At 41.1% G+C, this 12,337-nt stretch overlaps 1 protein-coding gene across 1 annotated transcript in view; it reads left to right on the top strand.

The window, feature by feature from the left end:
• The window catches only part of RCL1 (RNA terminal phosphate cyclase like 1), a gene marked incomplete at its 3' end in the record, with an annotated part of 51,493 nt that extends 42,941 nt beyond the window's left edge, over window positions 1-8,552 (top strand). Inside the window, exon 9 of the mRNA XM_084238465.1 lies at window positions 8,402-8,552. Coding sequence (XP_084094591.1) covers window positions 8,402-8,552 — 151 coding nt within the window. The remainder of the gene's footprint in view (window positions 1-8,401) is intronic.
• Window positions 8,553-12,337: the final 3,785 nt, after the last annotated feature.

Here is a 12,337-nt window from a genome sequence, read left to right as displayed (position 1 = left end):
AGAAATTATGTATGTGTAAAATTCTTTGGGAAGGCCAGATTTTTTTTAGTAAAATGAAATAATTTGGGGTAACACACTGGTATGTAGAGAACTATTTTGTTTAAGTTGTTGCAATTTAGGTGGTTTACATTTGCTGACAGTTGTTCTACCTTGCTCTCAAAAAGCTTAATTTTATAGTTTAGGGAGGAATTAAACTATTTTTTATTTTTATTTATTTTTTAATATTAATTTAATTTTTTTACATCATTGTTCATTTTTAAACAGTATTTGCTTCCCCTCACCACCTCAGGTGTAGTCTCCATAGAGTTTCCTTCACCAGTGTACCCGTGCAACATCACCTCAGTCCTCTCTACTCCTTCCTCCCTCCCTCTGATACCTCTCCCTCCTCCTCCCCTGGAGAATTAAGCTATTTAAAAGTAGGACTAACATCAAGAAAAATGGATATCAGTGAACACTTTCATTAGCACTTTCAGAAATTGCTTATGATTGGAGTCTGCAGTTACCAGAGCTTTTTGCATTTTGCCAGTACACTGGCTTTAGTGTCCAGCCTCTGATTTCAGTATAGTTCTACCCTCCAGTACCGTGGACAAGTTATTTAACATCTTTGGACTTCAGTCTCATCCACAGAAAGGTCAGTGGTTCTGATATGTCATGGGCTTGTGGAGATGAGGGCAGATGCTTAGTGCTCGCAGCAGTGCAGTAGGCCTGATGTAGCTTCATCAGGGCTGGATACCTCCCCCCTTACCCCAGTCTGGGAAGTCTCCCATTGAGGTCACTTTGAACACCAGGAGGTCAGATAAACTTGTTCTGGACACTTTTTTGTTTTTTAATTTAAAGATTTATTTATTTATGCAAGCACTGGGTACAGTCAGAAGCGCAGGAGGGCGAGAGAATTCACCAGAGCAGGGAACAGAACAGGCAGACTGACGAAATACACTGCTGAGGGGAGCGGCGGGAGCGGCAGGAGAGGTCTGTCACACCATGTGGGACCCTCGCTGGCGGTCGGGGATCGAACTGGCACTGCAGAGGCTGCGGGCAGCTTTGCAGCCCAACACTCAACTGCTGCGCCACCAGGGGAGGCCCTGTTTTGGGCACTTTTAAGCCTCAAATCAACTCTAAATTGTCTGCGCACCTGTCAGTAAATCTATCCATTAATTTTTAAATTTAAAATTTTTAAAGATTTATTTATTTATACAAGCACTGGCTACAGTCAGAAGCGCGGGAGGGTGAGAGAATTCACCAGAACCAGAGTTGAGAACAGAACAGGCAGACTGACGAAATACATTGCTGAGGGGAGCAGCGGGCGGCAGGAGAGGTCTGCGCGCCATGTGGGACCCTCGCTGGTGGCCGGGGATCGAACCGGCACTGCAGAGGCTACGGGCAGCTTCGCAACCCAGCGCTCAACCGCTGCGCCACTAGGGAAGCCCCATTAATTTTTTAATTTATGGCTAACTTCCAACTGTCACATTAATAAGCAAACCACACATTTACTCTCCCTTAGAATTCTGCAAGGTGTTTATTTAGCAAACACTTGAAGTGTTTGTAGTATGCTAGGTGTTGTTTTAAATGTTTGTTGTTTTTTTTTAAACAAATATGAATTCATTTAATTTTTATGGTAACCTTGTGAGGGTAGTAGAGGCATACATTACATTTTCCATTTTAAAGGTGAGGGGGTTGAAGCACAGAGAGGTCTAATCATGTGCTCAGGGCCACACAGTCATCAAGGACGGGTCAGACCTAGACTGTCTTCCACGGTCCATGCTTCCCTGACCACTGTGCACTTGTGTAAGAGCCGGATCTCCCATATTGTTGGACTCCAGGCGCCCTCTTTTCTGAAAGAGGATGCAATGCTACATCTTTTCAGTCTTCCTTTCAAATGCTGCCCTACGATGATCTCAATCTGTGGTTGGATATCTAAAATAAACCAAAAAAATGCTATTTTTTCTGACTTAATAGTTGACCTTTTCCCACTCCTTGTGAAGTGTGGGGAGCAAGAACCAATGTCCTTGTTAAATGCTTCCTGATGAGGCTTCTTGGCTTGTCCAATCTGCAGCATAGCTGTGTGACTATGAAGTGAGATAATTTTCCAGGAAAACTGGGACCTGCTGGCCCAGTGCACTGCTTTTAAGGTTCAGTTGCTTAACTCCTCTCTCTGAGCTAGCATATATCCCTCCACCTGACATTTGTGAAGTGGTTTAAAGTAGTTTGAGTCCCAGGATATATTTGGCATATGGTAAAAAGCAAGTGATAGCCTTATCTTTCAGGTGAAAAGGCTGGTCTTGGTTCCAAGAATGAAGTTTAAATTCAGTTATGAAGGAAGCCCGGGCTACCTTCACGTAGGGAGATGTGGGCTCTGGGATGAGTTCAGTCACGAACTTGTTTTGAGCAGTCATTGAGCATTCTTGGAGCAGAGGTCATCTGAGCCTTGGGAAAGCCAGTTTGGTAGAAAAGGCACCATTAATATATTTAAAAGTTGTTGTGAATTGACTACAGGGGCCCTCATCTAGAGTTTCTCTTCCACTCCCAAATCATTCCCCTCGATTCCATAGCAACTCCTTAGGCCTATGAAGTCTGTACCCCAGTATCCAAATGGCTTGGTGAAGCAGGAGACAGCAACTTCTGTTGTGGTTTGTGTTTGTGGGATCACCAAAGAGAGAACTTGCCCATAATTACTCTGTACTCCTTAGCAGCTTCAGAAGATGGACCCTAGTGAGTGGGATTGTATTTAGGGGTGAGCCAGGCAACCTGGTAAGTCTCAGGCTTTTGAGATTCAAAGGGCAGATGACCATGGGGCTATTGGCTTCTGCCTGTTAACTAACAGTAGTGGTAGCAGTGGAGGTGGTGGAAGCAGTAGTGGGGAACAACCTGACCTTTGAAAACACACAGGAGAAATGATCTTTGTGTCCAGAATTCTCTGATGTCTGCCTGACAGGTGAACTAGAGGCTTTTATGAAAAGTAGGATTTTTGAATTTTTTCCTGAAAATAAACCATGTTGTCCTGAAAAATCCTTCACATAGGAATTGCATAGTGTCCCAGTTGCCTAAAGTTGATCTGAATAGCTGCCAATTACACTGCTAGGAACAGAGTTGCTCTCAGCATGCTGTGGGTCTCTTGTTTGCCTGGCTATGTGGTTGTGTTTCAGAAGGGTGGTCTACTACATATCTACTGTACTATGGTGTCTGGAAGAGAAGGAAAAGAAAGTGTTCTGCACTCGGGAGGTCGTACCTTGCAGTGCCTGTGCGTGCCTACAGTCTCGGGGGCCTGTGGATCAACACTGGAAGTGACTTTGTTCAACTGCACAGATATAGGGCACATTTATTCTTCATTTAAGTTTCATTTTCTTAAAGAAACTGCTGGGATTTAATATTGCCTATGGTTATTTCACACCTTCTGAACATCTTTGCTCTTTGATGTCTTAGCTACAGGAGAGGATACAGGGAGAATGGGGTTGGAGGTAGGGGGATAAACATGCTGAAACATAGCTCAACCCAGTCCCCTTACACAGTCTCCTCAGACTGGCTGAGAGGTTGGCAGAGCGTTATGTAAACAAGTGGAGCCAACTTTGCTTTTTCTCACTGATCCAAAGGCTGCAAATGTCCAAAAGGCTGCAAATATGTAGACCTGTACACTCAAGCCTGTGTTTCTCCCTTTGCCAAGAGATCAGAAGCAAACTGAGGCCCTGTAGGAATTCTGCCAGCTGGGAGGGTGTCTCGTTTTCCCAGCACAGTGAACGATTCAGTGAAGCAGGCTGGGGAAACTCTGGGGGCAGAGCGTGCCTCAGACCTGTATTATAGCTGAAGAGCAGCGAGAGAACAAGCTGTTTTCTTCTCAAAATGCAGACGAGTGGGTGAGATGGCTGGCTTTTTCTGCACTGGTGCCAGCTGGAAGCTTTGCCCACAGATGTGGACTGTTTATCTATGGGCTTGATGTGTTTGTTTTCTCTTTTCCCGAGGACAAAATGGGAAGGTTGTGAGATTGGGACTGAGAGCAAAAAACTGAAAATTCCAATTGGTTAGTCAGACAGGAAAGCCAGCAGAGGAAGAACTGATTCCCCTTAATTACTAAGAATGTTGAAATCATTTCTGAAAACTAACCCTAATTTCAACGTTCTATTCAGTGCCTATTGTAGTGTCTTATATATAGTTCCTGTCAGGTATTATAGATAATGGCATGCGTATATCATTTACCAAGAGGAAAGGGGCAGTTGTGGAGATAACAAAACATAAGCATTTACTTAGATACCACAAGTAGGGCCAAAAATGCTACAGACATTCAGAGGGATTATTCACTCAGGAAGACTATAGGAAAGTGGGCAAATAGGATGTTATTTTAAAAATGAGCAGAAAGTAGTATCCATCCTAGGTGGAAAGGAGAGCAGAGAAGTGGGGCAGTTTATTCTTCCAGTATGTAGCTCTCACCAGAATTACTTTTCTGGTTAAGGAGTGTTTCCTCTCTTAAACCCCTGACATGCCAGTCATTTCAGTCAGACCAGGTTAAGGAAGTTGTTCAGACCCTCCTTTTGCGTTTTCCTGCCTTTAACTACATGAGCTAGGATGGGAGGATAGAAGAGGGTAGAAATTCATTGCAGCAGGCTCTATACTAAGTTTGATATATACTGTGTGAGGGTGGGAGCCAGGATCAATCCTCTTTTAAAACCTCACAAATGCACACACGTACACGCATGCACACCTACATATATATTAAAATGTATTTGTTTAGAACAGTTTCATCGAGATATTTCACATACCATGGTTTACCCACTTAAAATGTACCATTCATTCAGCAATATTTAGTATATTCAGAGTTGTAGAACCATAACCACAGCCTAATTTTAGAACATGTTTACCACCCCGGAAAGAACCCTTTGCCCATTCATGGTTGTTCCCTATTGTCCCCTCACTCCCTACCCCCACCACCCAGCTCCAGGCAACCACTAATCTACTTTCTGCCTCTTTAGATTGGTCTCTCAGGACGTTTCCTATAAATGGACTTACACAGTATGTGGTCGTTTGTGACTGGCTTCTTAGCATGATGTTTTCAGGGTTCATCCATATTGTAATCTGTGTCAGCACTTCCTTTTTTTACCCAAATAACATTCCGTAGTACAGATATTTACCACATTTTGTTTATCCATTCACCTGTTAGTGGACATTTGGGTTGTTTTCACTTTTTGACTGTTATGAATGAAACTGTTATGAATCAGCATTTGTTTACAAGTTTTTGTGTGGGTATATGTTTTTATTTCTCTCATGCCTTGGAGTGTAATTGTTAGCTCATATGGTAACTCCTCAAAATTTTTATTTACTATTTTGAGGAGTTGCCAGACTGTTTTACAGAAGCAGCATCATTTTACATTCCCCCCAGCAATGTATGAGATTCCAATTTCTGACATTCTTGCCCACACTTTATTATTTGTCTTTTTGATTGTAGTCATTCTCTTGGGTGTGGAGTGGTTTTGATTTCATTTCCCTAATGAAAAAGATGTTGGGCATCTTTTCATGTGCTTATTGGCTACATATGTATAATGTATTTGGGGAAATGGCTTTTCAGGTCTTTGGTCCATTTTAAAATTGAGGTTTTTCTTTTTATTATTGAATTGTAAGAACTAGACACCAGATCCTTCTTGGAAATATGCTTTGCAAATATTTTCTCCTATCTGTTGTCTTTTCATTTTCTTGACAGCATCTTTGATGCATAAGAGATTAATTTTTTTTTCACTGAGGTTTTATTTTAAAATACGCAATGCTTCATGAATTCGCGTGTCATCCTTGTGCAGGGGCCATCCTAATTTTCTCTGTATCATTCCCGTTTTAGTATATGTGCTTCCCAAGTGAGCACAAGCGATTTTAATTTTGATGTCCAATTTATTTAGTTATTCGTCATGCTACTTTTGGACTTTTGGTGTTATAATTAAGAAACCATTGCCTAGTCTCACTCATAGCAGGAATTTAGAAAACCAAAATAAGAGACCAGGAAAAAGACTAATCAAAACAAAGTAAAAATCAAAATCAACAAGCAACTATAAACCAGAGACAAACTGGGGTGGTGGGGGGGGCAGGGAAAGGAAGGACTAGAGTCAAAATAAGGGGGGGGGGTGCAATCATATGGGGAATATAACCAAAATGAAAATGCATACATTGTGCAAAGATGAAAAAAGATGTAAGAAGTATATATAATAGGGCCTCCCCGGTGGCGCAGCGGTTGAGCGCTGGGTTGCGAAGCTGCCCGCAGCCTCTGCAGCGCCAGTTCAATCCCCGGCTGCTCCCCGGCCACCGGAGGAGGGTCCCACATGGCGCAGACCTCTCCTGCCGCCCACTGCTCCCCTCAGCAGTGTACTTCAGTCCTTCTGCCTGCTCTGCTCCCCGCTCTGGCTCTGGTGAATTCCTCGCCCTCCCGTGCTTCTGACTGTACCCAGTGCTTGTATGTATGTATGTATGTATGTATGTATGTATAAATAAATAAATAAATAAATAAATAAATAAATAAATCTTTTTAAAAATAGGAATTATATAAAATAAAATATTTAAATTAATGAAAGAAAAAAAAAAGAAACCGTTGCCTAGCCCAAGATCATGTGGTGTCATCCCTGTGTTTTCTTCTATGAGTTTCATGTAAGCTCCTCTTACATGAAGGTGTTTGATCCTTTTTTTTTGTACAATATGAGGAATAGGCCCAGCTTCATTCTTTTGTGTCTAGATATGCATGTGGAGTTGTTCTAACACAAATTGTTGAAAAGAATGTTCTTTCCCCATTGAATTATCTTGGCACTCTTTTTGAAAATCAATTGACCCTGACCATGCGGTTTATTTCTTGACTCTCACTTCTGTTCCACTGATTGGAACAGCATCAGCATTTTGAAAGCTTGCCATCAGCATTTTGAAAGCTCCTCTATGATTCCATGTGTATTCGGAGTTAAAAACCATCTGGCTGGAGTAAAGGAGTTTGGATGGCTTGATTCGAAGGTAGCACAATACACAGTTATTGAACTCTTCATAGCATGTACGCAGACCATCTGTTATTAATTAAACCAGTATTGCACAAACTTGCCTGATAAGAATCGCCAAGGTTGCTTCTTAGCAATAGATTTCTGGCCCCTGAGCATTGTAGGGTGAGGGAAGGAATATCCTATGTGACTTGTAATTCTTATATGCACTGCATGGAAATACCTCCCACCAGTTGTCAGTTGATCAGAACTTTTAGGAATATGTGTTTTAATGAATTCTGCAGATGAGTCTCAAGGTTAACAATGGCTGGGGCAATGCAGAATCTGCTTAGCCAGATCAATAGAAGCCTGCATACCTTCACTGTGGTCCTTCCATAGAATTGCTCTTTCTTAAGGAGGATGACAAACAACCATATGATACTCCTTGCTGTTTTTATTATGAGCTCCTCCTTAGCCATCTTTAATATTGCCTCTCTCATATGCATACAAATACTATTATATTCACATTTCCCCCATCTGACTTTTTACTTTATTTAAATCTCTATAGTATCGTTCAGTTACTTAAATTGTCTTTTTCACTAAATTGAAAACTTCAGGAGAGAAGGGATTTTTAGTTGACTGTAGTATCATCATAGCAGGTGCTCAAATGTCATCAAATTGAGCATCAACATCAATAAATTCTTGGTTTTAACTCATGATGCTGTCAATAATGAGGGTGTATATATATTGTTTCTTGCATGAGCTATTCAATGCTAATGTCACATATGTCCACTCTTAACAAGTGTGTAGGATTAAATGACTTAATCTCTTTATCTCTTGTGTGCTAACTTCACACCTTTTAAAAAATGTATTTAATTTATCATGTATATATCTCTGCAAATTGCAAGTTGTTTAAATCCTTTTTAAAAGCTGGCAGGTTATAAATACTATTTAATCACCATTGATGAGTTCTTAATTTTAGTCATTCCTCTTGATTTGGGATATTAAAAGCTTGGGTTCTAGGTTGGGAAAGGAGAATTTTTTTAATATGGAATTCCATATTACTCAGAAATCAAAAAAGATAAACTCATGCAATTTGCATCAACATGGATGGAGCTGGAAGGGATCATGCTCAGCGAAATAAGCCAGAAAGAAAAAGAAAAATACTGGATGGCCTCACTCATAGCAGGAATTTAGAAAACCTAAATAAGGGACCATGAAAAAGAATAACTGTAATAAAGAAAAAATCAAAATCAACAAGCAACTATAAACCAGAGACACACTACAGGGGGGCGGGCAGGGAGAGGAGGGATTGGCGTCAAAATAAGGGGGGTGCAATTGTATAGGGAATATAACCAAGATGAAAATGCATACATTGTGCAAAAATGAAAAATGTTGTAAGAAATATATAAAATAAAATATAAAATAAATATGGAATTCCATTTTCATTCCCCTCCCCCCCCTTTTTTGTTTTTTAGGATAGAATTTTTGCGGCATTTGAAGAGCTTTTTCCAGATTATGTTTAAAATTGAAACCAAGCCATGTGGTGAAGAACTCAAGGGTGGGGATAAAGTGCTGATGACTTGTGTTGGCATTGGCTTCTCCAACCTTAGCAAGACCCTCAAGTGATACTGTCACAATATAAGTTCTCAGTGCCTACAAGCAAAGCAGAAACTGCCAAGGATGCCAAAGGGATCAAGTCCAAATTCATCCAGGACAGGATAGCCTCTTATTTGAAGGATTTTATCAATTTCCCATTTAGAAAAATTTCAGAATATCTAAATAAAAGTTATCTCTATATCATGTGGTTTCCAGCCATTTCTCCAGTGGCATTAATGTTCCTTAGGAGGCCCAGTCATCGTGAGAACTTCATGCCTTACCTGGACAAAGAGTGGGCCTTCAGGACATAGTTAAGCTGCTAGAATAATATCACAGCCACATTTCAGCAATACTTCTTCAGTCCACAATTCCCGGACTTCTGTCATGTGGCTGTTTTCCAGAACTGTGGAGAACTGATGTCTTTCTTTTTGCAAAACTATCTTCTTTGCACCTCAGTATCTGTGTAGATATTATGTGAAATAATATGGATGGAAACTCATTGTTGGAAATTGATGTGTTAGACTGTTTGTCCCTTGTTTTCTGAATAGAATGCTACTCAGAGAAGATATTGCTCTCCATCTGGTTCTTTATATGTGTTTGTGGAGGTGCTGCAGAGGGTAGGGGTTCAACTAAAGTTAATGGATATTTCTTGTATCCTAAGTGCCATATTCTAATCTCATTCTAGTCTCAATAGCCCAATGATGTAGATTTTTTTCTGCGCAAGAAAATTCAAAACAGAGATTTTGTTTTCTTTGAAATTTATAATGTAAAGTACATTAGACCTCCTTATTTAAAAATGCCAGTTTGGAATTTTACCCTGTTTGCAAGCTAATAAGTTAGAGTATTACTATTTTGTGGATGCTAGGAGAAAACACAAGTGTTCTGTTCAGAAAGAACTTTATTATTCAGAGCACAGAAAGCAGCATGAGCTTCATGATCATAGTGCTCTCTCTTGCCCCCAGCATAACACAGCAGTGATGTGGGGGGACTCCTCAAGTAGATGCCATGTACACAGTGGGCCTGCATCATACCCAATGAATGTGCATGCTTGGAGTACATAATCTCTTTCATAACACATCTGCTCTTTGCACCAGATAGGGTCATGCAGCCATGTGATGCATAATGGGGTTTTAGTCATTGACACACCACATGTGCAGCATGGTCCCAAAATGGCTTAGGGATGTAGTAGCTATTGTAATACAATGGTCTTTTATGCAGGGAGCAGCCCCATACATATCTATGATGTTTGCAAACATACCGTCTACGAATACATTTCTCAGAAAATGTCCCAATAATTAAGAGATGCGTCACTGTATTTTACCCCTCAAGATTGCTTTCTGCAAACACAGCTTTAAGTAAAGGCTCTGGTAAAGGCCTACCCAGCAAGAATATGCAGAAATACTCGGGTTGTTTGGTGGATCATCCCTGCCAACTAATACTCTCTACATTTGGTGTGCATATGGGATCAAGTTTGGTAGAAGAGGAAATGTCGATTCCTTCATGGGTGGGCTTTTGAAGTAAGGAAAAATCTTTGCCTCACCAGTCCTCTTGGTACTTTTTTCTTTTTCAGTGAAAAGAGAGCAACAGAAGTCTTCATTCTGAAGACTGGGGTCTGGGGGGGATGTGGAGGTAGAGCTAACTCTGAAGAAGGTCTGGCCATTTTGAGCTGTGGCACTCTACTTCTGAAAGCTCTATGTACTTTGTTGGTTTTTCTGTTGCTGCTTAATGAATTACCACAAACTTAGCAGCTTAAAACAGTTTCCATTTATTAACTACAAGCCTATAGGTCAGAAGTTCAAGCTGGCTTGGTTGGTTCTATGCTTACAATCTCACAGACTGATGTTGAGTGTTCGTCAGTCTGTGCCCCTTAACTGAAGGTTCTGGGAAAGAATATGCTTCCAGCTCATTTAGGTTGTTGGTAGCATTCAGGTTATAGGACTGTAATCCCTGTTTGTTGCCAGCTGCTAGCTGGGGACAATTCTTAACTTCAGAGGCTACTCAAATTCCTTGTTACAAAGTTCTTTCCATTTTTCAGCCAGCAATGGTGCATTGAATCCTCGTGCTTTCAGTCTGACTCTTGTGGTTCTAGCAAGAGGAAATGTTGCTTTTAAACGACTCACATCACAGTAATGCCACCTGGATAATCTCCCTATGTTAAGGTCAACTGATCACAGCATACTTAGATTAGTGTCTTAAAAGCCAGAGTCTGAGAATCTTGGCTGACCATCTTAGAATTCTGCCTTCTACACATGCTGTGTTCTTACTTAGAGCTGCTGATGTTTGAACTCAGATCTGCCCAAGCTTATATAAAGAATTATGGGGTCACATTGCTTTGGACATATCAAATGCTGTTCTACAGGAACTTCCCTTTTCTTGGAACAAGTTCTTGAAGTAGTACTGCTGGTCAATATAGGGTAGCATGTAGACTCCAGGCAGATAATTGCAAGTGGTTAAAGGGGTGTGTGCCCTTGTCTACTGCAAACGTGGAACTATCTAGTGGTTCCTAGCCCTCCATCTGGTATAGCTGCTTTTGAAGTGAAAACATCTGGCAGTAGTGGTAATGAGATGACATTGCCAAAAGGAAGGCACATTTAATATTTATTTAAACAGCTTGCTCCCAAACCCTTCTCAAATGTCCAGGAGATGCAATACTATTCCTTGGGTAGAAGTCATTTAGGCTGGTTGCTGGCGCAATTTAATGTCATTCAGCTCCTGCAGTCTCTGCCTTGTTCTCCCGCTTAATTCCAGTTAACTACTTCCCAGGGTAGTTTGATGAGAAATTCCTGCACTTTAAGCTTGGATTTCTGTCTTGGTCATTCTGCTCCTTTGCTGATGAAACTGATTTCAGTGGGCATAGTGATTTTTTTTTTTTCAGGCAGATATACCTGTGATCTTTTATTTTTGAAAAGATTTATTTTATGCATACAAGAGCTGGGGTGTACGCCAGAGTGCAGGGGGTAGGGGGTAGTGGTGGTGTTGAGAGGATTCACCAGAGACAGAGTGGGGAGCAGAACAGGTGGATTGACTGAAATACACTGCCGAGGGGAGCAGTGGGTGAGACAAGGAGAGATTTGCTGCGCCATGTGGGTTAGCTCCCTGGCCAGGGATTGAACTCGCATTGCAGTGGCTGCACTGCCAAAAGCTTCACAGTGCTGAGACTTAACCCCTTGTGCCACCAGGGAAGCCCCTATACCTGTAATCTTGTTAGGCATCATGGCGAATCACTGATTTTGCCTTCTTGTCATCATCCAGGCTCTCCTTATGTCTTTCAAGACGTTTCAAGTACATTCTGCACAAACACCAACTATTCTGCCTCCGTAATGGTTATTTTACCATATTCATCAAGACAAAGACTGGGAGGAAGTTAGAGGATTACAACAGGGCCTGCTGATAGGGAAACAGCAAATTGGCTTCATAGCGCAGCTGAGCCTTGTAGCTGTTTTTTTTTTTTTTTTTTTACTGTATTCTGATAAAATATGATGAAGGTCATCACTGATGATAGACCCAGTCAAAAAAAAACAAAACATAATTTGTACCATGGTAACTGTTATCTTACTGTCGCTCTACAACAAAAGACGATGGGGTGGTTATTTCCCACTACATCTTTTATATTGGGAGGCTCCAGGGTGAAGCCACTGCTAGCAGTTAGGTTTATGGTGACTGAGTGCAAGAGTTCAGGATGCTGCGGAAGTAGCAGGGAAGGAAGTAGGGGGTGGAGTAAAGGAGACTTGAAGTGGATAAAATCAAAGGTAGATTGTGAAACTAAAGAAACACCAGAGAAACAAGAAATTTCTACTGCTTTGGCTGTGCCCAAA

Source organism: Talpa europaea (genome assembly GCF_964194135.1).
Source record: "Talpa europaea genome assembly, chromosome: 7".
In the NCBI taxonomy this organism is placed as follows: Eukaryota; Metazoa; Chordata; class Mammalia; order Eulipotyphla; family Talpidae; genus Talpa; species Talpa europaea.
Note: the sequence above shows the minus strand (reverse complement) of the source record. Positions and strands in the feature narration are given on the sequence as shown.